The sequence below is a fragment of the Mauremys mutica genome, chromosome 7 (genome assembly GCF_020497125.1).
Source record: "Mauremys mutica isolate MM-2020 ecotype Southern chromosome 7, ASM2049712v1, whole genome shotgun sequence".
Classification (NCBI taxonomy): domain Eukaryota; kingdom Metazoa; phylum Chordata; order Testudines; family Geoemydidae; genus Mauremys; species Mauremys mutica.
In genome coordinates, this window is record NC_059078.1 from 27504860 (window position 1) to 27531971 (window position 27112).

General features: G+C 38.6%; 2 protein-coding genes across 5 annotated transcripts in view; one reads left to right on the forward strand and one right to left on the reverse strand.

The window, feature by feature from the left end:
• The window catches only part of CHDH (choline dehydrogenase), a 36555-nt gene extending 32324 nt beyond the window's left edge, over positions 1–4231 (forward strand). For all 3 annotated transcript variants that reach the window (XM_045024190.1, XM_045024191.1, XM_045024192.1), the window contains one exon: positions 3952–4231. The gene's annotated coding sequence lies outside the window, so the exon portion shown is untranslated. The remainder of the gene's footprint in view (positions 1–3951) is intronic.
• Positions 1–27112, reverse strand: part of CACNA1D (calcium voltage-gated channel subunit alpha1 D) — a 419514-nt gene that overhangs the window by 4008 nt on the left and 388394 nt on the right. For both annotated transcript variants that reach the window (XM_045024186.1, XM_045024187.1), the window contains exons 40-45: positions 16998–17114; positions 15672–16039; positions 15222–15248; positions 13900–14049; positions 11415–11578; positions 2585–2706 (exon numbers count right to left, since the gene is read on the reverse strand). In XM_045024186.1, coding sequence (XP_044880121.1) covers positions 2585–2706; positions 11415–11578; positions 13900–14049; positions 15222–15248; positions 15672–16039; positions 16998–17114 — 948 coding nt within the window. The remainder of the gene's footprint in view (positions 1–2584; positions 2707–11414; positions 11579–13899; positions 14050–15221; positions 15249–15671; positions 16040–16997; positions 17115–27112) is intronic.

Sequence of the window (27112 nt, forward strand, 5' to 3'; positions counted from 1 at the left end):
TTTTATTGACCAAACCCTGTTTGATACACTGTGACTGAATATTTGCTTAATAAAATATATTCAGTAGGGCTGCCAAGCGATTAAAAATATTAATTGCGATTAATCGCACTGTTAAACATGAAGAGAATACCGTTTAAATATTTTTGGATGTTTTCTACATTTTCAAATAGATTGATTTCAATTACAACACAGAATACAAAGTGTACAGTGCTCACTTTACATTTCTTTTTGATTACAAGTATTTGCATTGTAAAAAAACAAAAGAAAGTATTTTTCAATTCACCTCATACAAGTACTATAGTGCAATCGCTTTATCATGAAAGTTGAACTTACAAATGAAGAATTATCTACAAAAAAACCCACTACATTCAAAAATAAAATGTAAAATTTTAGAGGCTGCAAGTCCACTTAGTCCTATTTCTTGTTCAGCGACTTGCTCAGACGAACAAGTTTGTTTATGTTTGCAGGAGATAATGCTGCCCACTTCTTGTTTACAACATCACCTGAAAGTGAGAACAGGTGTTCACATGGCACTGTTGCAATATATTTACGTGCCAGATGCACTAAAGATTCATATGTCCTTTCATGCTTCAACTACCATTCCATAGGACAAGCATCCATGCTGATGATGGGTTCTGCTTGATAACAATCCAAAGCAGAGCAGACCAACGCATGTTCATTTTCATCATCTGAGTCAGACACCACCAGCAGAAGGTTGTTTTTCCTTTCTGGTGGTTCAGGTTCTGTAGTTTCTGCAGTAGAGTGTTGCTCTTTTAAGACTTCTGTTTAGCATATCTGGCATGTGAATACTTGATAATGCCAGCTACAAAAGTGCCAGGCAAATGCCTGTTCTCACTTTCTGGTGACATTGTAAATAATAAGAGGGCAGCATTATCTTCTGTAAATAGAAACAAACTTGTTTGTCTCTTAGTGATTAGCTGAAAAAGAAGTAGGACTGAATGGACTTGTAGGTGCTGAAGTTTTAAATTGTTTTGTTTTTGAGTGCAGTTATACAACAAAAAAAATCTACATTTGTAAGTTGCATTTTCACAACAGATTGCACTATAGTACTTGTATGAGGTGAATTGAAAAATACTATTTCTTTTGTTTATCATTTTTACAGCGCAAATATTTATAATAAAAAATATACATTGATTTCAGCTATAACATATAATATAATATATATGAAAAATGTAGAAAAACATCCAAAATATTTTATAAATTTCAATTACTATTCTATTTTTTAACAATGCGATTAAAATTGTGATTAATCATGATTAATTTTTTTATAATCACAATTTTTTTGCGTTAATCGCATGAGTTAACTGCGATTGACAGCCCTAATATTCAGCAAGTAAGGCAAACAGACTATAGTCTCTGATCTTTGCCCCCCACTTCCTGCAGGAACAGGTGAGGAAGAATTTGGTTTTAAACTTTAAATTGGCTTTAAGCTCCTTGTATTTTCTGGCTGCCTGGGGCCTGCCCAGATGGCATGATACAGTTCAGTCTAAGAGCTGCTCTGGCTCCAGCAAACCCTCTGGGCCATTCAATCAGAGCAGTGTAAAGGGGACTAACACTCCTGAAAATTTGTCCCATGATACAACAGCAAACGATTTCATTCTATTTGAACGTTGATCTAGAAATCAAAGAACATAGTGAAGTTCAACATGTCACAGAATGAAGTATGTAGTTTAAACCCAATGGCATATGAGAAAGTAAACACCAATGAAAGCAGTAAGTGATAGTTGATTCATGCAGATGGGATACAGTATAAGGAGGGAGCTGTGGTGAGGGTTATTAGTATATATCGTATATATTGCCAGTGCTTTAAAATGTTTTCATTATTCCAAATAGACTCCACCATTGTCATACATTACAGTGACCACCTATTACTCTATATTCCAGAGTATAGACATCAGTACAGTTTAGTCATTTTTAACTACTCTTGATCCCTATTTGATAGGCCTGAAGGGACTAAGCTTATCTATTTAAAAAATGAAACAGCTGTCAAGATCTCAGACTGCATGAAAAAAAGACCAGTCGAACTTTTCTGAAAGAAAAGATGAAACGTAAACTTGTGCACGGCAAAGTGCAGTGATTGTAAAATAGATGGTAGTGTTGCTGCAGAGGAAGGATTTGAAAGGGCATCAGCTGTAGGATAACCATATACCTGTAGCAGTTGTGCCAATATACTCTTGTATTAAAAAGCCTGAGGAACAGCAGTGCTATTAATAGAGTGGCTAAAAGACCAAGTACCGGATGATATTCCTTAATCTGTGGGCATTTAGAATGGTTGGGAACATCATATTTTTATGGCATCCCCAATAATATTTCTGATGGTTGGTATCAGATCATCTACAATATCTGAAGTTGCCATTTCTGAAGGTACAGCTTCAGGAGGCCTTGTTTCTGGCAACTACAGCAAAGACAGTGAGGTACACAGCTGTTTGGAAGTAAGTCAAGGCACACAGGCAAAGTACAGAGCTGACAAATGGGCTTTCAAACAGTCATGAAGCCAGGAGGTACAAGATCCATGCTAAATTGGTCTAATTCAACATCAGTTAATAAAGATTTTTTTAATTACCTGTTGTTGCATTAAATGCAGTGGTAAAGCAGTGCGGTGGTGGAAAGTAGGAGAGAGAGGTATCTCATCTTGACTGCTTTGTCTGCGGAGGCATTCAAAGTTGAAGGAAGAGCGGCGATTTGCTACAATGTAACAATGTTTCATTAGTAAAATGATGATGATCATTCCCAATGTCAAGTATCTCCAAATTCCAGTATGGGTCAAGTGTCACCCTGCAGATTATTAGCAAGTATTGCTCCTGATGGGACAGATTTAAATGGGCTCTTTTGACTTACTGAAGCAGGCAGCTCAATACCCAAACTGGATATACAGGAGGTGGAAGTTGTGTTTGTTAATAGAGCTAAAATTCAGGAAGGGTTCAAAGTGTGCACTTTAGAAAAGACTGGGAAAGGTGCTTGACTTTAGCTGTATATTGTAAGCTTCTTGTGTATAGTTAAAATAACAATTATTTCTTCACTGAAGCTTTAAGTTCCTCATTGTAGCCCAGTGGGCTAGCTTGCCTTTATTATATTCAGTGCTTTGCATTATATTCAGCAGTAATGCAAGGAACCTACAGACCTGTATCCTGTAAGAAATTAACTTCATCAAGTCAGCATAAGACTTAGGGCCTATGACCTTTGAACAGACAGGATTTCTAGGATTTCCATTGGCTGTTTATCTGTTCAAAATTTAAGAATTGGGAAGCTGAAAATAGTGTGTTTAAAGAGAAGTTCTGGCCACAGATACATGATCCAACCACTTGAGTGTCATGGCAATGAATTGACATATATAACAGGTACATGAGCTACGTCCACAGATCCTAACCACAGAAGGGCCATGGTAATGAATTAATGTATATAACAATAAGTTCAGATCACTAATATACTAACCTCTAGAAAAAAAGATACATTAGTAAGGTGAGGAAATACAAATAAGGAAATCCCCTACTGCATATGCATCAAACACAGTGGCATCAGCACAACGTATTATAAAAGTGACATCCCAGCCTAGGGGTGATAGGAAGAAGGAGATGTAGTCCCAGGGAGGTGTCAGAATGATGGCCACTGGTGATGAAGAAGATAATGACTAACATTTCAGGTTGTTCTACAAGGGATGGTGTGAATATATGAGTGTGCAGATGTATATTCTGTAGTATCTCTATCTACCTTACTGATCTGGGGTGTTTGAGACTGTGCTAAATGTATTAATAAACTATTTGTAAATATAAAGGAGTTTCTATAGTGTGAGTGTTGCAACTGTGCACATTGGGGTTCCCAACTGTATAATAATTTGAATAATATTGGGCCTGATCTTGGGACAAGAACCTGTCGACCCTCCAAGTGGCAACTGGGGATTCTTAAGTAATCACTCTCTCTCTCTTTATATAGATCAGGCTACAGCATGCTGAAGAACCATGTCTCCAAAGGGAAACTACCAAATCCTTGTCTCTTTGCAGGTCAATGTAATGTGTAATTTTGTAAATGTTACACAAATCAAAGTAGTAGTTTTTTGTGCTAAACATGTTTTTAATATTGAGACAGGTAAGAAGTAGGGCTGTCAATTAATCGCAGTTAATTTGAGTTAATTGTGTGAGTTAATTGAGATTAAAAAGATTAATCAATACCAATTGAAATTTATTAAATATTTTTGGATGTTTTCTACGTTTTCAAATATATTGATTTCAAGTGCAACACAGAATACAAAGTGTACAGTGCTCACTTTATATTTTTATTACAAATATTTGCACTGTAAAAAACAATAGTAGTATTTTTCAGTTCACCTCATACAAGTATTGTAGTGCAATCTCTTTATCATGAAAGTGCAATTTACAAATATAGAATTATGTACAAAAAAAATAACTGCATTCAAAAATAAAATGTAAAAAACTTTAGAGCCTACAAGTCCACTCAACTCTACTTCAGCCAATGGCTCAGAAAAACAAGTATGGTTAAAATTTGCAGGAGATAATGCCTTCTGCTTCTTGTTTACAATGTCACCTGAAAGTGAGAACAGACATTTGCATGGCACTTTTGTAGCCGGCGTTGCAAGGTATTTACATGTCAGATATGCTAAACATCTGTATGTCCCTTCATTCTTTGGCCATCATTCTAGAGGACATACTTTCAGCTGATGATGCTCGTTAAAAAAAATAATGCGTTAATTACATTTGTGACTGAACTCCTTGGGGGAGAATTGTATGACTCTGTTCTGTTTTACCTGAAATCTGCCATATATTTCATGTTATAGCAGTCTTGGATGATGACCCAAAACATATTCGTTTTAAGAACACTTTCACTGCAGATTTGAGAAAACACAAAGAAGGTACCAATGTGAGATTTCTAAAAATAGCTACAGCACTCGATCCAAGGTTTAAGAATCTGAAGTGCCTTCCAAAATCTGAGAGGGACGAGGTGTGGAGTTTGCTTTCAGAAGACTTAAAAGAGCAACACTCGGATACGGAAGCTACAGAACCCGAACCACCAACAAAGAAAATCAACCTTCTGCTGGTGGCATCTGATTCTGATGATGAAAATGAACATGTGTCACTCAGCTCTGCTTTGGATCATTATCAAGCAGAACCCATCCTCAGCATGTACTTTTGTATTAGGTGAATAGAAAAATACTATTTCTTTTGTGTTTTTTTACAGTGAAAATACTTGTAATAAAAAATAAATATAAAGTGAACACTGTACACTTTGTATTCTGTGTTGTAATTGAAATCAATATATTTAAAACTATAGAAAACATCCACAAATATTTAAATAAATGGTATTCTATTATTGTTTAACTGTGCGATTAATCACACAATTAATTGATTTTTTTTAATCACACAATTAATCGCGATTAATTTTTTTAATCGCTTGACAGCCCTAGTAAGAAGCCATTCCATGCTATTAGGAAAAACATATTTGAATGCCAGAAAAGACAATTGTAATAATCTAGTCTGACCTTCTGTATAACACAGGCCACAGAACTTCCCAAATATTATTCCTAGAGCACATCTTTTAGAAACATCCACTCTTGATTTGAAAATTTCCAGTGATGGAGAATCAGCTGTGACCCTTGATAAACTATTCCAGTGGTTAATTACCCTAATTTGTTTATGTTGTACACTCTTATTTCCAGTCTGAATTTGTCCAACTTCAACTTCCATAATCCTGGTAAATTCCATCATATGTGGATTTCGTGGTGAGAAACCTGGGAGGTAGCAATCTGTCCATGGAAAGCCATGGCAAGGAACTTTAGACCAATACTTTAGAACCATTCTTTGCATCTCTTTGAAAAGTACAAAGAATTGAAGATAGTGGGTAAGAAATAAGCACTTAAATCCAGATCCTCAAAAGATACTGACTTCAAAGACAGTTAGGTGGTTAAATACCTTAGAGGATTTGGGCCTTACGACCTGATCTTTGCCGTACAGCCCCAAATCTCAGAACTCAATCTACTAACAAACTGCAATACTCAACCAAGGCACAGTGTGTTACATTAATTTGGATCATATTTGGATGCTAATAGAAATTCTCCAATGTAACATATCGGTTTTTGAATGTACACACAAATGTATCCTTCCACAAACATTAATTAAAATGAATTAGTTTGATCTTCCTTCTTTCAAACCCTGCTGGGGTATTAAAGTGCTAAAATGCACTGGTTTAAGTCAATTGACTTCATTGGAGTTACCCCTGCATTACTTTGATGCAACTTAGATCAGAATCAGGCCACAACTGTCTTTTCTGGTAAGAACATCAGATGGAACAATCTTTTACTGGTAAATCTTCTTTAAAGACTTATCAGATTAATAGTGTCTGTGACTGGGTGGACTTTAGCCCACCAACATTTTAATGAGAAAAAGCTAAATGGGGCTGACAGGCTGTTACCATAGAGAAACCTCCCACTCCACCTCTCCTGGAGAGAAGAGACCATAGAGAACTTTTTAGCTCAAGGTTTCTCTCTCACTTATATGTACAGGGTATATATATTCTGCTCTCATCTGTGCCATGTAGAGGCAAACCCCCTAACTGGGCCGAGGGGAAGAGCCTGAGATTTTCCAGTATCTTTGTTATCAGAGGGACTGGTGAAAAGCTATATAGGAGCCTGCTTCCCCAAAGAATAGAGGAGGAGTCCCTTTCTAAGTTGGTGTTTTCTTGATGCCTTTAGCAGAAGGCTCATAACTTTCTGGGAGCTTCACTTCTCACTCATTTGAAGGAAATCATGGGAGTATTTGGAGAGCAACAGTTATACTCTCCAGTGTGATGACCTATAGGGATTTTGTGCTTTATCTCACTACCACCACCACCACCAAGGGTCCAAAAGGCAAAAGCTAATGAAGCTCAGAAGTGAGAGTCCTGCATAGTTAGCATTATTAGCGAACTTATTGCAAAAACTGCTTATGTATTTGTCGCTTTTCATTATGGTTTTCTGCTTTTTCTTTAAAGAGCCGGTGACCCTACCCTGGGGAGGGTGGCAGTGACTCCATTACATTTCCCTCCCAATCAAAAACTGATTCTTGACACATTTCTGAATCTTATCAGATTTGGGGTCTTTATGCATTTTACGAATCAAAACTGCTCTTATTTGGCATTTCTTACATAATGAGTCCCAGGGCATTTTATACTTTAATGACCCTTTCCCACTGAAGAAGATAAGCAATAGAAATCAAATATGTTTTATGTGTAGTATTAAAAACAGAGTTTTCTTGTTTGGTTTGCTTCTCAAACCAAACAAGAAAAAAATGGTTCATACCCACGAAGTATCACAGTTCAAAGATCAAGATCCAAGTACTTTGCGTGCCTCTAAGATGCACCAGAAGACTGTAAAAGCAGCAAAGAATCCTGTGGCACCTTAAAGACTAACAGACGTTTTGCAGCATGAGCTTTCGTGGGTGAATACATCCGACGAAGTGGGTATTCACCCACGAAAGCTCATGCTGCAAAACGTCTGTTAGTCTATAAGGTGCCACAGGATTCTTTGCTGCTTTTACAGATCCAGACCAACACGGCTACCCCTCTGATACCAGAAGACTGGCATTGCTAATCTAATTTTATGCTGGATTTGCACATAAATCAGGACTACACTGGGATTTGAAGGATGAGAGGAGCAACGTTTGATGTAATACAAAAATTAGTTGGAAGCCAAAATAAAGATTTGAGCAGTAGACAAAGTGACTGAAAAATAGGAGTACGTCAGAAACATGCTGGCAGCGTTCTGTGAAACTTGAAGTCTACAGAGTGTTTTATTGTCTGGTCTATGCAGCAATAAACCACACTACTTCAACATAAAAACTAAAGTAGAAATGACCATTCTGCATGCATGAGACAAAACAGACTAAATTCTAGTAATGTTTCTGAGATAATAAATGGAGGATCTGGTTTGAATTTCAAACAAGAGATCTTGATGACAAATAATACCCAGATATTTTAAGAGGATTTGAAAAAATCCCATTGAAAGGGCAATGCTACCCACCAAAAGTACTGGGGAAAAAAACTCCATAAATTCCCTTTAGCTGCATTCAATTGGAAATTATATAAGAATGGCCATAGTGGGTCAGACCAAAGGTCCATCTAGCCCAGTATCCTGTCTTCTGACAGTGGCCAATGCCAGGTGCCCCAGAGGCAATGAACAGAACAGGTAATCATCAAGTGATCCATCCCCCGTCGCCCATTCCCAGCTTCTGGCAAACAGAGGCTAGGAACACCATCCCTGTCCATCCTGGCTAATAGCCATTGATGGACCTATCCTCCATGAATTTATCTAGTTCTTTTTTTAACCCTGTTATAGTCTTGGCCTTCAACATCCTCTGGCAAAGAGTTCTACAGGTTGACTGTGCGTTTTGTAAAAAATACTTCCTTTTGTTTTTTTTTAAATCTATTGCCTATTAATTTCATTTGGTAACTCCCAGTTCTTGTGTTATGAGGAGTAAATAACACTTCCTTATTTACTTTCTCCACACCAGTCATGATTTTATAAACCTCAATCATATCCTCCCTTAGTCATCTCTTTTCCAAGTTGAAACGTCCCAGTCTTATTAATCTCTCCTCATATGGCAGCAGTTCCATACCCTTAATAATTTTTGTTGCCCTTTGCTGAACCTTTTCCAATTCCAATATATCTTTTCTGAGGTGGGGCGACCACATCTGAACTCAGTATTCAAGATGTGGACATACCATGGATTTATATGGAGGCAATATGATATTTTCTGTCTTATTATCTATCCCTTTCTTAATTATTCCCAACATTCTGTTCGCTTTTTTGACTGCTGCTGCACATTGAGTGGATGTTTTCAGAGAACTATCCACAATGACTCCAAGATCTTTTTCTTGAGTGGTAACAGCTAATTTAGACGGCATCATTCTATATGTATAGTTAGGATTATATTTTCCAATGTGCATTACTTTACATTTATCAACATTGAATTTCATCTGCTATTTTGTTGCCCAGTCACCCAGTTTTTAGAGATCCTTTTGTAGCTCTTCACAGTCTGCCTGGGACTTAACTATCTTGAGTAGTTTTGTATCATCTGGAAATTTTGCCACATCACTGTTTACCCCTTTTTCCAGATCATTTATGAATATGCTGAATAGGACTGAGTCCAGTACAGACCCCTGGGGGACACCACTGTTTACCTCTCTCCATTCTGAAAACTGACCATTTATTCCTACCCTTTGTTTCCTATCTTAAACAGTTACCAATCCATAAGAGGACCTTCCCTCTTATCCCATGACAGCTTACTTTGCTTAAGAGCCTTTGGTGAGGGACCTTGTCAAAGGCTTTCTGAAAATCTAAGTACACTATACCCACTGAATCCCCTTGTCCACATGCTTGTTGACCCCCTCAAAGAATTTTAGTAGATTGGTGAGTCATGATTTCCCTTTACAAAAACCATGTTGACTCTTTCCCAACAAATTATGTTAATCTATGTGTCTGAAGATTTTGTTGTTTACTAAAGTTTCAATCAGTTTGCCCGGTACTGAAGTCAGGCTTTCTGGCCTGTAATTGCCGGGATCACCTCTGGAGCCCTTTTTAAAAATTGGCATCACATTAGCTATCCTCCAGTCATTTACAGAATGATTTAAATGACAGCTGATTTAAATGATAGGTTACACATTACAGTTAGTAGTTCTGCAATTTTACATTTGAGTTCATTCAGAACTCTTGGGTGAATACCATCTAGTCCTGGTGACTTACATCTATCTGTGGTGTTTGCTAAGACCATATGGATGGAGACTGCCTCAGCTATAGCCACAAAAAGAGAAGCATTATGAAGTATTTGTATTGTTACTGTCAAAACACCTGTGACAGACAGATACTGTGTAATATCCTGAAGAAACCTTATCAAATTAAGATAAGCTTTACTGAGTTAAGGTAAACCTCACTGAATTAGAGCTAATATCTTTGTACTACATTGTATTAAAAATGCAATTATGTTTATGTTGTTGTTACATTGTATGGACCTTCTCTAGTAGGGAGGGGGGATGCTAATGAACTTTCTTCATCATCAGCCTTTGAAGCCACCTCCCTGGAAAGATGCACATATACCAGTTAAAACTGGATTCTGCAGAGACCAACAGACAAAGAAAATACTTTTGGATAAAAGCCTGGGGTTTAACCTGAATCAAGGCCTTCTTCCTGATCCAGCAAATGGGCAGGACCCCTGGTCCATGAAAGGCCCCAATCCTTAAGGAAGGATTAGAAGGACATGGCCTACTGAGGCCTTATAAGACTGTGTGCTTGTTCTGAGCTGAAGCACTGATGAACTTGTAATCACAAAGAAACCCCTAGGTTGGGATGATGCCTGGTAAGATTATTAGCATACAATCAAGTTCTTTTATTGTTTTTAATATGCTTTCTCTGTAGACTTGCAGAAGAAGTACTGCATGGTAACATACATCTCTAGCAATCACTCTGTTATCCATCTCTGAAGAGAAAGCAAGCAGGTCTGTTTAGGCCAAGTGCCTTTGCTGAGAAATACGAAGGCAAGGAACGGTTCAGCATGGAGATACCCCACTGAGAAGGGAGGGAGATGTCTCTCCACCCAAGAAAGGCAATGACTGGGGAGGTGGAGGCCTGAACCTGGGTGCCCTTACCCACTGAGCGGAGATAAAGGTGCAGATGCCCTGAACTGAGAAAACACCTTTTCCAAATTAAAAACAAATGGAAAAGCTTGTGGTGCTTTCATCTGAAAAACAAAACAAAAAACCCCGCCAAAACAAATAAAAGCTATAATAGTATTAGCAGGTGGTGTATCTGGTTTGAAAGAGTCTTGGAAAGTGCCAGTGGGTGAGTCACTAGAGTGACAATAGTTCTGTTTGATTTATACCAACATAATAAACCTGTGAACATGAATAAACCTTTGTTTCCCTTAGGGGCGCAAAGAAAAACACTTCCTGATCCAAGCTCAAAGTAGGGCAAACCTGTGCTGCATCCTACCTGACCATTTTCCACTAACCTCATAAAGTAAACAGATACCAGGGACTTTGTTCATTTGCAATGGTTTTCTATATTAGCTATAGTTTTATAAGCAGAGAAAATGCAGGACGGTCACATTATGTTAATGAAACAATGAAGGGATGAGGGAAGCAAGGGAGAATGAGAGAGACACATGCAGTTATATGCTGGTATCTGTAGATTGCTGCACCTCAAGATAGACATTTGTATCTGTTGTCTGCAAAGTTGGTAAATATATGTACTAATCAGGGGTTTACTCTCAAAAATCACAAGAAGTGATGGTGAGAGTGATGTCAAGGTCCACAGGAATATTCTCTTTTTTCATCCAGGCTTCTATGTAAAACAGAACACTGTATTCACTGATAAAAATTTGAGGCACTTAAACAGACTTTCTTACTGTACTCACATGTAGGTGTTGGAGGTAGCAACCGTCTCCTAGGAGATCTTTTTGAATCATAACAGATCTGTGAATCATCTTCCTCAAAAAACCCATGTGGGTGATGGTAACCTTTTGGCCGCTCAAAATCTAAGTCATTGCAGTGATATCTGTTGTGATAGTCATACGTATGCCTGAATTAAAGAAACATATTGTTAATAAGGGAAGTTTCAATGAACTGATCATTAATCTTTTCATTTACCAGCCCAAAGGACTCCTGGCACTGTTCTTACACTGATTCTTGCCAGAGCAGGAGAACTAAACAAAACATCTGGAAAAACGTGACTCATTAGTTACATATTGATTTCTGATTGTGCACTGCTAATGAGAAAACGGGCATACGCTGGTCTGTTTAGAATAAGTCACACATTAACTTTAATCGTTTATTGGTTTTATTAAGTAATATTATGCTTGGTAAAAAACCACATAGATGTAATCCTTGACGTCAATGTTACTATTATCACAGAAGATTACAACTCAAGGCCTCAATACTATCCTGTGGTTAAAAATAGCAAAACTCTTTCCTCCCCCAACCCACATCTTTCCTTATGATATCAGGGTAATCTGCAGGGCTCAGCGCAAAGGAGTTCAGGCTGTTGCTGCTTGAGTATTACAAAAGCCTCCTCTTTGAAGGAAAAAATCTCAAAAGAGGCTTATTTGACTCTGATTAATATTATATCCAAAATGAATGGATGGGTAAATGAAATGAAAGTGGAGGGGGTGCTTGGTTGATAATTTGGATGGACCAATTCAATTTGGGGTCAGCTGACAATCTGAGTTGTCTGGAGTGCAGGTAGGGCATGGAGAAGAAAAGAAGGTGGAGACTCCACCTGAACTAGTAGAGAAGATTGTTATGTTTGGCACATGTGAATATGTACATGGACATCTAGGACAAGCAGGCAATGGATTAATCTAGTGATGTTGTACTAGACCTGCCCTTGCAAATTAAAACCAAGGCTGAGGAGACTTTTGTGAGGCTGTGGAATTGGTTGAGCCACTGGAATCTTTCTAGACAGCAATTTATGAGTGATGATAGTAGCCTTTTGTAAGGAAGGTGGAAACAATCTACCTTTAGTCTTGTAAGTACAAATCTGTGTATAATTCATGATGAGACAGGGGTTTCTAACAGGATATATGAAACATTTGACATGTTTGAAAAAAGGTTACAAGCAGTTTGTAAAACAGAGAACACCGACTGTTGCCAAAAAAGTAGGAGACCTGTTCCATGAAATGTTAGCATAGTAAAATGACAGACCATGAAAAGATAGATTGTTCTAAATGTAAGGAAAGTCAGGAGAGGGCATACTAATTACCTAATGATTGCCCCTCGCCCAGTTCAGGGAACTGTATGAATCCAAGCTGAAGGGGGAAAGCTTGGATCTACATGGAATAGATACACAGTTTTTGATTAAATCTGGGCAAGTAACAGCAATAAAAGAAGTGAAACTGTTGAATATGAAAGTCACAGGAATTGTCGACACTGGGTCAAAAAGAAAGTTGTTAGAACAGGCCTTCTAAGGATGCTGCAGCACAGAAGTATTAAAACTGTAAGAAATGAGTTTCACCTGGAAATTTTGGCTGGGGAAAATCCAAACAAGTCCAAAAATAGGGAGAAATTGGGTAGGAAAACTGGACCTCAGGAATTAGAGTAGGGGGCAGGGAGGAAAGGGAAAGGGTGGGGACTCAGATGAATGCAAATTGGAATTTCACTCAGGGTTATGAATGTGTAATAAATACAAATTCAGCAATTTTGCAAATTCAGTCCATGAAATTCTTGTGAAAGATGTGACTTGAGTGAAACAAATGTGTAATTCTAAATATTTATAATGCAGTGGTGCCCAAAGGCCAGGACAGGTATCACAGTATCAACTGTCTGTTCCAGGTACATGGAAAAAGGTGACGTGATTAGAATTGTTAAAGGGAGGTTAAAACCTGTACTTTATTTGATCATGTTATACTATATAGAGTCCATCAAATAGTTTATCTGTCTCATGATCATCCTTCCTTCTGCTGAGATCATCGAATCAAATGAACCATCATTAAAAGCTTCCCCAACTGAGACTGATCCAGCTGCCATTGAAGTTAACAGGAGTTATGTCATATACTTCATTGGGAGCAGGTGCAGGCCTTAAATCTTCATTTACCTCAAGCAGTATTCAATTTTTCCCCAGTAAATATAGGGGCTTCTTTGATTTTGAACTGTAGAGTTTCTCACAGTCCAAATGAACTAAATTCCTTCATCACTGCTTTGGAATTATGTATTAGGGATTTGCTGGGGTCTCATTTCATACCTCAACATGAGATGTGCTTGAGTATATTTTGCATTCTCATTCACTGATCTATTTCCCTAAGAAAAGAATAGTGATATTTTAAGGTATAAAGTGTGTTTAATGTAATACTAGGTGTATGTATATAATTTATTGACATTTTTTGTAGTTACGACTAATAATCTCACCTGCTTCCTGACAACATATAGTCTTCTTCATAATACTCTTCTCCGCTAAAATATTCCTGCTCTCCCATATAATGATCATCATTGCAGTAATCCCGAACTTCATGATCTTCACGGCAAATAGTTGGTAGATGCCCATCACCAGAGTCTGACCTACAATTGGTACACAGTGGTTTAGGATTTCACTATACTTTATCCATAACGTTAATATTTAAACCTGCACTTTTAACATAGATATTAAAAAAAAAGAAAAGACAGACATACAAGTTCTCTCGTAGCTGGACTGATGCTTTACAGTAACTTCCATTAGACTACAGATGGGTACATGGGTATTCTGTCTTTGCTTTTCTGTTTTAAAGTGTTAATAGAAGTATGGTAGATTTACTATGCTTCTGTAGTTACACTGAGTAGTTAGAAAAGTCAAGCACATTTAAATCAGTCTTTCAAGCTGAAAGTCTAGAGTACATGTTTGAAAAAGTTTCTCAAATACCTAAAATTTGCCACTGAACAAAAATATAAGAGCATTTAGTGAAGTCTTCCAAAGCAAAATGTGAAAACAGCTATGCAAATTCTAAACATAAAAACTACACCTCTACCCCAATATAACGCTGTCCTCAGAAGCCAAAAAATCTTACTGCATTATAGGTGAAACCGTGTTATATTGAACTGGCTTTGATCCAGAGTGCACAGCCCCACCCCTCTGGAGCACTGCTTTACCGCATTATATTCAAATTTGTGTTATATCGGGTCGCGTTATATCAGAGTAGAGGTGTACTAGATTAGGAAATACTTTTCCAGAGCTGCCCTCTATCTGACCTCTAACATTCATGATGCAAGCAACTCTGACAAACACTAAATAGGTTCTTTTCCTTGCCCATAAATATAATTAGCCATCATTAAATAATTCTTACAACAACACCTTTAACATTGCATACTTTTTATCTCCTCCAGTCTAAGTGAAGTAGGATTAAACTTGACATTTTTTAAAACAGGAACTACTCTTTGGGTATGCTCCTGTGCCCACTAAAGTGATTGATTTTAATAATGCCATTGATTTTAATGATGCAGGATCAAGTTCTCTACTAGTCTTGAACTTTATCAGCCCGTGTTGGTCACTTACCATACAGACATGGGGCGAAATTAGTCCGATAAAATTATCACAAATTTGTGGTCATTTTATATCTTTTCATTCCACACTTTAGTTATTCTAAGTTTGTGTCCAGTTAACTCTGGCTACTTTATTATTGTTTTTCCATTGTAAGAACATTGGGAGCTTTTATGTTGTCTCATGATGTAAACATATGTCTTAAACAATATGCACTTACCTAATGTAAGTTTCATAATAGCGTGTTCTATCCAGGAAAGCCATAAAAATGGAGACAATTTTTTTTAATTAGACAATTAAAATAATTTTCAGAAATTCACTATTAATGGTGACTATACTCATTCTATACTGTGACTGTCCAATGGATTTGTTTAAAAAAACCCAGTATTTTAACAGTTTGAGACAAGACATTCCTAGATTACATGGGCTATTGTGTTAAATATATTTTTCTATATGGGTAAGAAATTAGTTATATGTTAAATCATAATTTCATTTGTCTATACAATAGAAAAAAAATGAAAGCAACTGCTACCTCCTTATCACCTAATATATCAGGAGTTATTTGTTTTAAGTAGCACAGTATGAGTTTTGGAATAGCACTATACCATTCTAAACTACTGCACATGCTGTAGGATGTTTATTTACTGAACACAAACATATCAGAGTTTACCTCTTACTGTTTGATCTTCTAGGCCTCTCATGATCAGCCCTGGAGTATGAATGGTATCCATTTTCGGACCTATGTTCATGATTTCCAATGTTTGGGTGCCTTCCATTAGCAACTTTGGACATATTGGCATTATTGAGATTGGCATTTGTTGAGTTTGGAACATGCTTTCCTATTGAGTTGTGATTATGATGGTTATGGAATACAGAATTTGAGGCCTGGTGGTACATATTTTTCTCAGTATCACTTGCAGATGGAATTGAAGGCCGTTGGACATGCAGGGGACGGTGTGTGGTATTGATTTGTTGAAACGAATCTCTCCTATCACTGCTAACATGATTTATATGGTTTCCAAACAGGGCACCATTCCTCTGTTAAAAGAAAAAAAGATGTTTGAAAATTTTTAAATGGGTTAATAATTAATAAATGCAATTCTTGAATGCATTGTTGCATGGATAAACACTTGTGCTAAAATTTGTGAACATTTTTGAATTTGCATATATTTAAACAAATACACGACAACCTTCCAAATATTAATGAGAAATTAATAACATGACCCCACAAATAATAACAAACAGAACCTGGCATTCCTTTCTGAAGAAACTTTCACAAACCTGCTTTTTAACTATTTGACTAGCTCTACCTTTGACCTTGTTTCTTGGATGTGGAACTCACCACTTTTATTGCTTTTAGTACCTCCTAGAGTAGACAGCTGTAGCATGCTCTCCGTGGGTGCCCTGAAGACAACTCAGAAGGATCATCTAATGTAGAAAGTAGATTCCCCCTTAATTACAAGTGTCTGCCACAGTAGTCAGTATTTTATACGTATTATCCCAAGTCTTCCAATTGGTGTTTATGTGCAATTCAAGGCGCTGATTTTAAACGATGCTGTCTTAGTCTGAAATCTGGCTACATAAGAATCCACCTCTTCCCCTATCTACAGCTGAGATTAGTTGAGGTACTTTCACTCCCAGTGCTTGATTTGAACTTCTGGGGTAAGGTGCATAAGCGCATGGCCTTTAATGCTGCAATTTGCTCCCCCATTGGCCTAAGAGAACATGATATTGTTGACTTTTTGGCCATAGCTTAAGACTCATGTATTTTCTTGTGACTTTTCCTGAGTGGGGTGACTATAGGGAAAATATTTCAGCTAAATTCTGAAGGTGATAGAATGTGTCCTTTTGTTAACGTTGTTTTTTGTTAATATATTTGCATCATCTTTTAAAATATTCTGGTAGATGCAGTCCAAGTGGTCTGATGAGTTCCTTCTAGAAATATAAAAACACATAATGAAACATTCTACCATGTGGGTACTTTCTGAGTAATTACTTTATATATATCTTCCTCTTCCTCGTGATTATTTTCCTCGGGTTCATCATCTTGCAAGTCACAGGATATAGCTCGACGAATTTCAGGGCCAATGTCATGAAGGGTTCTTAATCCTGCCTAAATCAATGAAAATATCATAATACATTAGGAATATAGTTTCCTTATCATAATTAAATCAAACAGGTAACTTGTTTTAAAAGGATAGTCCATTTGTCAAAGTAAAGTCTATAAACCTTGCTATAAATGTAATTACTTGGTGCTACTTTACAGAACTAAACCTATATAGCCTTTGTCCGCTGTCATTAGTGCCATGCTTACACCACCCTAACACCAATGAGTCCAATATACACCTCTACCTCGATATAACGCTGTCCTCGGGAGCCAAAAAATCTTACCGTATTATAGGTGAAACCGTGTTATATCGAACTTGCTTTGATCCACTGGAGTGCGCAGCCCCGCCCCCCCGGAGCACTGCTTTACCGCGTTGTATCCGAATTCGTGTTATATCGGGTCGCGTTATATCGAGGTAGAGATGTATTTCCTTTTTATCGTGGTATGGGGCCCAACCCAAAGCCCATTGAAGTCAATGGAGAGACTCCCATTGACTACAGTAGGCATTCAATCAGTCCCTCAGTGCATTATTCATGGGCATAATATCCACCCTGCTGCAGAGCACCAGTACATATGAAAAACCAACAAGCTCTTAATAAACGGTATTTCAATAAGAAAACCATTTCATTCCAAAGGACGACATGCCCCAAAAGTTGTTTGCAGCCTTGCCTTCCTTTCAGGAAGCACAGGGAGATAACAGTAGCAGGATTAGAAAAGATCTGAAAGAGACTGAGGAAGAGAGAGGAAGGTCAGATGTAAATGCTAATGAAGTTAAACCAGTATGGTGTCCAGGTCTTGCAGTGGCAAGCTCCTTTCATAAAAAAAATGTTAAAAACCAAAGAAGAAGTGGACCAACATGCCACACAATAAGCAGACATCGCACTCCATGCTAAGAAAGCAATGCCTTTGTACAGACAGGCCTTTTAACATGATTTTTAGGAGAGCTTTTTCCTATTTAATAAATGTACAGTAAAATTGTAATAATCAAGGCTTTGCTGGAATGTGCGAGGAAAAATATCATCGTCTGGCCAACTAAAACAATCAAAATGCAGTCTGTGCAGTTAAAATGCGATTATTTATTGTCCAGAGGGCAATCCCAAGAACCTGACTTAAGAGTTCTGATTGCTGGGATCTGAAGTTGAAAAGGAAACAGTGGCTTCCTCATCTCAATTTCTTTCTAGATGCCACCAAACTGCAGAAAAAAAATGAATGATTTTCCTGCTTAGTCCATTACTTTACTAAATTCCATTTCAGGTTCCTCTCAATTGCTCTTTGGAAGAATGCATGTGGCTAATTACATTGGCTAAAAAAACTGAAGCAACTATATTTTCTTCCTGGACAACCACATTTGAGATCCATGTCATCCCTGGACAAGTTTTTCTTAAAAGTTATTTCACAGTCTGGGTTAATACACAATATAATACACACAAAACCATCGTGCTGTCTCACAACTTCTTGGAGTAGTTGAATAACCAAGGGCTCGTATCACTAAGACATAACTTTTTGAAAACACATCATATATCAACCAATACAGTGAAGTACCATAAATAATTAATGAACAATTTTCAAAATAGAAGAGTCAGCAATTCACTCATCTCTCCAGTTTAATATAGCTGGAAAGAATAAGGATAAATGTACATGTCTTTCAAAAGTTGGAACAGCTTGGAGAAGACGTGTTTGACCTACAAGTGTCAAGGCAATGTAGACCAATATTGGTACATGAATCTGTTAGAATTTTATTATGTATCTCAGAGCTACATTTTGATCACTGCTATTTATATCTCACTCTTCTTTTTGTTCTATGAAACATTCTCTTTTTGGTGTTGAATCATTTTATTTAGTGGTACAATATTTTCCATAAAAATCAACATGGCCAAAACAGGATAGGTCAATATTCACTCCACCATTTCACTTTCCTCTTGCTTCTAATTCCCCACTCTACCTTGTATACCTTCTCAGTATATCTCAATATACTGCAGAAATGAGTTTAAAATGAATTTGAGCTAGGGGAACAGAACAGAACCCTACACTCAGGTAATAATCATCAATGCAATCATATATTTAATGCTGTACAAATAGCAATACTGAAGGATGTAGCTTCTTCGTATTTTCCAGAGGCTCAATAGATAGAAGATAAACCATAATGTGGAGAGGTGGCCTCTGATACTATGGATGAACAGATGGTGAAAGGGACATAGAATGATAGGACTAAGATGCCAACTTAAAAATGAATTACAATAATAATAACTTCTACTTAAAAACCTATTTCACCTCAAAGAACCTTACGAACTATTAGCCAACTCCTGGTACCATGAGCATATGCTAAATAAAAGAGCAAAATTATGGGCAAACATGTGGAGGTAAAATAATGTCAAAACTAAGAGAAGGACTAATCAGGTATTACAAAAGATAGAATCTTCCTTCCTCAAACCGCAAGCTTTGATGGAGGTACCCACATGGCCAGACTATGACCTGTACTGTTGGTTTTAATATTTAGTATGACTGAGAACAGATGCTTCCCCCTTTGGGGCCAATGGATCTCTGCTGTGTATGACTTCACTATTCCCTTTCACATCCCTAACTTGACCATATTTCTGCCTCCTCCATAGTACGCTGCGTAAAGATACTACGGAGCTATGCAGAGGTGCAGAGTTTTCCCTACACCCACCAGCAATGGAAATGCAGTATTTCAGGCCTAGCAATTAAGGAACAGGATTTAAGTCCTCTGGGCCAAATTTTGGAAGGACCTTGCACATATATGGCTATCAAAAAGTACAGCAGTCAAGCAAAAAGAATATCCATGCAAATAATAATAGTATCCTATAATCCCAGATACTTTCAATTACATTTGCCACTTCCTTCCTTAATTCCTTAATCCTTGGCCAAGACTCAATAGCAAGTATTTGCCATTTGACCTTCTCTTTCTCCGGCAATAATCATTTCCATATAAACACATCTAATATGATGCCCCAAGTCACTCATTAGCAATGGGGGATCAAACCCGGGACAACTGGTGAGCTGCTTCTGCCTGAGTTAAAAGAACCAGGTCTATTAGTTCAAAGGCACCAGGAGACACATACACAGTGGTTTCCCCAGGTATTGAAATTAGGGGGGGGTGTTCGAATTTACAGGGGGGGTGTCAGGATCAATGAGATATATAAAAAAGATATGAATAAAGTAAATGTTTTGTTAGGATAATGCAAATGTAACATAAGAATAATGCAAGTTACACCAAAACACATAACAGGTCTAGATTTCTAAAAAAACATATATTTTAAAAAACAAGTATTTAATTTAAATTGACTTTTGAAAAGTAAGCCATCATAGGGTAAGAGGAAAGTCCCTTCATGGATCAGTAACTGGTTAAAAGATGGGAAACAAAGGGTAAGAATAAATTATCAGTTTTCAGAATGGAGAGAGATAAATAGTGGTATCCCTGAGGGGTCGGTACTGGGACCAGTGCTGTTCAACATATTCATAAATGATCTGGAAAAATGGGTAAACAGTGAGGTGGCAAAATTTGCAGATGATACAAAACTATTCAAGATAGGTAAGTCCCAGGCAGACTGCGAAGAGCTACAAAGGGATCTCACACAACTGGGTGACTGGGCAACAAAAATGGCAGATGAAATTTAATGTTGATAAATGCAAAGTAATGTACATTGGAAAACAATCTCAACTATACATACAAAATGAAGGAGTCTGAATTAGCTGTTAACACTCAAGAAAGATCTTGCAGTCATTGTGGTTAGTTCTCTGAAAACATCCACTCAGCGTGCAGCGGCAGTAAATGATTCCCAACATTCTGTTTGCTTTTTTAAAAAGAACAGGAGCACTTGTGGCACCTTAGAGACTAACAAATTTATTTGAGCATAAGCTTTCGTGGGCTATAGTCCACTTCATCGGATGTAGCCCACGAAAGCTTATGTTCTTTTTGCAGTACAGACTAACATGGCTGCTACTCTGAAACCTTTGCTTGTTAAAGAAAGTGATAGATAATAAGACAGAAAATATCATATTGCCTCTATATAAATCCATGGCACATGTACTCCTTGAATACTGTGTGCAGATCTGGTTACCCCATCCCAAAAAAGACATATTGGAAATGCACAAAGTACAGAGATGGGCAACTAAAATGATTAGGGGTATGAAATAGGAGAAGAAATTAAAATGACTGGGAATTTTCAGCTTAGAAAAGAGATGACTAAGGGGGGATATGCTAAAGGTCTATAAAATCTTGACTGATGTGAAGAAAGTGAACAAAGTAAATGTTTTGTTAGGATAATGCAAATTTAACATAAGGAAAATGCAAGTTACACCAAAACACATAACAGATCTAGATTTCTAAAAAAATATATAATTTTAAAAAAATGTATTTAATTTAAATTGACTTTTGAAAAGTAAGCCATCATGGGGTAAGAGGGAAGATCCTCTCATGGATCAGTAACTGGTTAAAAGATGGGAAACAAAGGGTAGGAATAAATTATCAGTTTTCAGAATGGAGAGAGATAAATAGTGGTATCCTTGAGGGGTCAGTACTGGGACCAGTCCTATTCAACATATTCATCTGGAAAAATGGGTAAACAGTGAGGTGGCAAAATTTGCAGATGATACAAAACTATTCAAGATAATTAAGTCCCAGGCAGACTGCGAAGAGCTACAAAGGGATCTCACACAACTGGGTGACTGGGCAACAAAATGGCAAATTAAATTCAGTGTTGATAAATGCAAAGTAATGCACATTGGAAAGCAATCTCAACTATACATACAAAATGATGGCATCTGAATTAGCTGTTAACACTCAAGGAAGAGATCTTGGAGTCATTGTGGATAGTTCTCTGAAAACATCCACTCCATGTGCAGCAACAGTCACAAAAGCAAACAATGTTGGGAATCATTAAGAAAGGGATAGATAATAAGACAGAAAATATCATATTGCCTCTATATAAATCCATAGTATGTGCACACCTTGAATAGTGTGTGTAGATCTGGTCACTCATCCTAAAAATATATATATTGGAATTGGAAAAGGTACAGAGATGGGCAACTAAAATGATGAGGGGTATGAAACAGGAGGAGAGATTAAAGTGACTGGGAATTTTCAGCTTAGAAAAGAGATTACTAATGGGGATATGATAGAGGTCTACAAAATCTTGACTGGTGCGAAGAACGTGAATAAGGAAATTTTATTTAATTCTTCACATAACACAAGAACTAGCAGTCACCCAATGAAATTAATAGGCAGCAGATTTTAAAAAAACAAAAGAAAGTATTTCTTCACACAATATAAAGTCAACCCAGGGAACTCTTTGCCAGGGGATGCTGTGAAGACCAAAACTATAACAGGATTTTAAAAAGAACTAGATAAATTCCTGGAGAACAGGTCCATCTGTGGCTATTAGCCAGGATGAGAGGGATGCAACGCCATGCTCTGAGTGTCCCTAGCCTGTTTGCCAGAGGCTGGGAATGGGCAACAGGGGATGGATCACTTGATGATTCCCTGTTCTATTCATTCCCTCTGAAGCACCTGGCCTTGACCACTGTTGTAAGACAGGGTACTGGGCTAGATGGACCATGGGTCTGACCCAGTATGACCATTCTTATGTAAAAATTAATTATAATAAAAATGTTTAGTACAGAAACTCCCCAACATAATGACCTCCCAAGATAGCAACAATGTGAGATAACAACCTTGGAAAATACTGCATTTTAAAAATCTTGGCCTACTGGGAAACATATTTATATAAGTTTCCATTCCCAGTCACAAATCCAGCATTCTGGAGCAAAGTGACTAAAATATAGTCCAACAAACAAATGTTTATTTAACATGCCCCTCACTTTTCCCTCCACCACTCCACTCCCGGGTGTTGTCCTTGGTCAGTGGAGACTCAGAGTTCAGAGGTGCTTTCACGTGAGTACACCTTCCAGGTGGGGGACAAAAAGGCACAGTTTGCTCTGGCCACTGCTGCTCGTTGTGCCACCGTTCACTCCACCGCTCTGTTGCCAATGGCCCTGCACAGTCACCTTCTGCTGTCACCTACCACTGTGACCGCTGCGAGTTGGTCTCTTGAGGTTCCACCAGCTCTCAGTGATTTCAGCTGAGCTCTCAGTGCGGGAACCTCGCTGCTAGTGCAGTCTGGGCTGTCTCTTACACAAAAACACTGTACCCACAGGAACACTGTCCCCACAACAGGACTAAGCACTTAGACCTGATTGTCAGTGATTTCAGCTGCAGTGGTCACTTAACAGAACAAAAGACTATCTATGAAGCCTAATCAGCTCTGTCTTTAAACAGTGGAGAGGGACAGGTCCTCACCCTCTCTCTTGATGCCTTCAAATCATCACAGACTAAGCACAGTTCTACTGCCCTTTACTCATACAATAAGAACAACATTTCATTCCTTTTCCCCCCAAATTCAAGTGGTTTGTAATCCAACCCCAGCCAAAATCTATCACTTGGACAACACAGCTCTGTTTGCTGGATATCTAGGTAGATTAGGTGTGAATGTAAATATAATCTGGCCCTGAAGCCTTAGCTCCCAGCTCATCACTAGCTGTCAGGGAGAGCTTAGACTTTGCTTACAAATCAGCATTTGAAATTATTAGGTTGGCCAACATCACCGAAATTAATGCACTGACATCATAAAAAACAGCTGTATAAGGAAGCAAGGAAGCTAGTCTATGTTCATACTTTTCAAATCTATTATACTTTTTCAGATACACATATTTTATCATACACTATATAAGCTTTTAAAGTGTGTATTAATGTTTCAGTTTAAATTCAGATTTCCAAACAGTCACTAAATTGGTATGTAACTAGCTCACAAAACTAGGGGGGGTGTTGGGAAAATTCAGGGGGGGTGTACACCCCCCCCTGGGGGGGCGTAGGGAAATCACTGCACATACATTTATGTAGATCAGCCACCTGAGAGGGACAGAAAGCCACAGTGTGTAAGCATGGGTTACACATGTGGGCTGGAGTCCAGTTACTCCCTGCAGTTTGCAAATTCCTCCATTTTGTTTTGTTTTGTTTTCTGGAAAAGTCACCTCTACTACCAGGGGCGGCTCTAGAAATTCCGCCGCCCCAAGCAGGGCGGCGCACCTCGCCACTCGCGCCGCCCTTCCCCGGTCCCGCGGCCGGGGCAGAAGTCCCTGCGGACAGTCCCGTGGTCCCGTGGCTCTGGTGAAGTATCCGCAGGCACGCCTGCAGGAGCTCCGTCCGAGCCGCGGGACCAGCGCACCCGCCGCAGTCATGCCTGCGGGAGGTCAAGCGGAGCCGCGGGAAGAGGGGACCCTCCGCAGTCATGCCTGCGGCAGGTCCGCTCGTCCCGGGGCTCCGGTGGACCTCCCGCAGGCATGACTGCGGAAGGTCCGCCGGAGCCAAATGCCGCCCTGCCCGGACAATGCCACCCCACGCGCCTGCTTGGCGCGCTGGGGTCTGGAGCCGGCCCTGTCTACTACAACTTAGTTAATTCTGCCCAATTGCTCATTATCAAATTGACTATTCACATTTATTGTCCCACTTTATCCTGAGGGATCAAAAGGAATATTTTGGATAAAATAATCTCAGAAGTAATGGGAAAGTACTGGATACCACAGGCCAAATTATGCCATCAGATACCCATACTTGGCTCTCACTGAAAGTAATATGCAACATTCTGCCCTTAGTTTAACCAGTGTAACCACAGTGAAATTTGCCACAATTGCCCACTGTAGTATAACCAGTGCCTTCTTCCACAATAATGCAATTCATGCAGAACCAGAGCGTGAGCTAAACAATTTGATTCATATCTTAAATAAATCAGAACAATCAACCTCAAAGATCTCTGAACCAAACGTATTTTGCTATTAACTTATAGGGAAGACGTGATCTTCTGATACACATTTCCAAGTTGGGTTGTCCATTCCAGGTCATTCTTGCCATAGAAGTGAGCTACCATCAGTTTTATGTTTGGCATTCCAAAATATTCTCATGATATCAGTTTCACATACAAAATGACTCACTGTTCTTTATGCTGCTTTAAAATTATGTTTTTCTTACAAATATAATTTTAAAACAGCATAAAGGACAGTGAGTCATTTTGTATGTGAAACTGATATCATGGAGGAAGTAGGACACCTCAGGAGCATCCCCCTGTAGCCTCATGGAGATGTCACTCTCAGTCTTGCTGTGATAGGAAGTGTAGAGGGTCATAGTGGGGCATGCTGAAAGAGCCCAGGAGTGAGGACATTTGCTATCTGCCATCCATTATCTAACCCAGCAACGCCTGCTACATTTAGCCTCAAGATCATTCCCTCTGATAAAAGAAACAGGAGGCTGGGCAAGGGGCTCTTCACAAATAGAATCTGGGCACATATTTGATGGTGCCTTTGGAGTATGTGTATTCCCTGTCACACAATTACTCCTGAGGGCATTCTGCACCAAAAAAATTAAAAATTCTGCACACATTTTAAAAAATTCTATAAGTTTTATTTGTCAATAAATAAATGCAGAGGCTCCAGCACGGCAGTGGGGAGCACAGACCACTGGCTGGACAAAGGTGGGAGATCACCCTGCAGCCCCCTCACCCCTGGGACACGGACTTAGCAGTGAGGCTGCACCCAAACCTGACACAGCACAAGGTCTGGGCCTGCCCCATAAACACCATGGGGCCCTGCCTCTCTGCGCCAGGCACACCGGGTGTGGAGCAGGCAGGCTCAACCAGGAGGATCCAAGCGTGCAGTAGCTCAGAGTGGAGGATCCAGGTGTGGGGTGAAAGGATTCTGTGTGGGACAATCTGGGTGCAGGCATCTCAGTGTGGGGGGATCTGGATGCACGAAGCTCATGGGGGGGGGGTTCCTAGGTGCAGGAGCAATGGGACTCTGCAGGGGCTTCCAGGTGAAGGTGGTTGGGGCTCAGCAGAGGGGTCTGGGTGCCAGGAGGGGTTCTGCACCTTCCAACCCTTACTATGTCTCCACCCCCCATGTCAGGTTACACCCCATGAGGGTTCTCCGATGTCAGGGGAAATCCCCTTTAGGGAAGCTTTAAGCTCACTTTGTGGGACACCAATAGCAAAATTGGCCTCAATGTAAGGCAGGGTCTGGTCCTCAGGTTTTCCAATTGACTGTAAATTTTAATGTAAGTACTGTAGTATTTTACAAAACACACATTTTAAACCATAGTACCATACAAGTTATTTCAAAAGAGTTGGGGCTGATTCTGCTCTTTTATATCTTTTGACATCCAAGTAATCTCATTCAATCTATAAATCTTCCTGACTTAAACAACTCTAAGTGACATCAGCTACATGATTTTTCTAAGTTAAAAATGTTAGGGTATTTAAGAATACAAAGTTATTTGGCTATATTGGTAAACTTATGTTTAAAATACAGTGTAAATACTAACATTGGCTATATATAGAACTGTTATAGCAGAGATCTGTGTAGCTTGGGGGGAAAAAACCAAAACATTCTATGGAATGTTCTAATATTTATGCTACAGTTACTGATGCCTTTTAGTAAGCTATACACTTCCAACACATATATTTAATATTTTGGTTGTTGCATATACCGCAGGACAAAACAATTGTTAAAAAGTGATTATAAAACATGTGCAGAGTTTTAGACACTTGCCACCAGTCTCTATTAAGTAATCAAATTGCATCACTGAATTATTCATGCTGTTCTGTGACACAGGACAGCATGTGTTGTTCTGAATTTTTGGGGGAGGTAGATATCCATGTTATTGTATTTCAAATGGCAATAACTGTCTCACCTTTATTTAGCAGTTACGTTGTAAAGTTGCAAAAAATAAAGGAATTTATCCAGATGATTTCTGCCCTAAATTTAATCCTGCAACATTTTCTCACACGAGTAGTCCCAGCGGGCATGAGTAAAACTTGCTAGATTGATCTGCTTGTCTGTTAGCAAACTAATGACATACATACTGTGTGATGAATGACATAATCACATAATAAAATCAAGGATGCCTCTTCAATAGGTTTTTCAGTAGTGCACAAAATTAT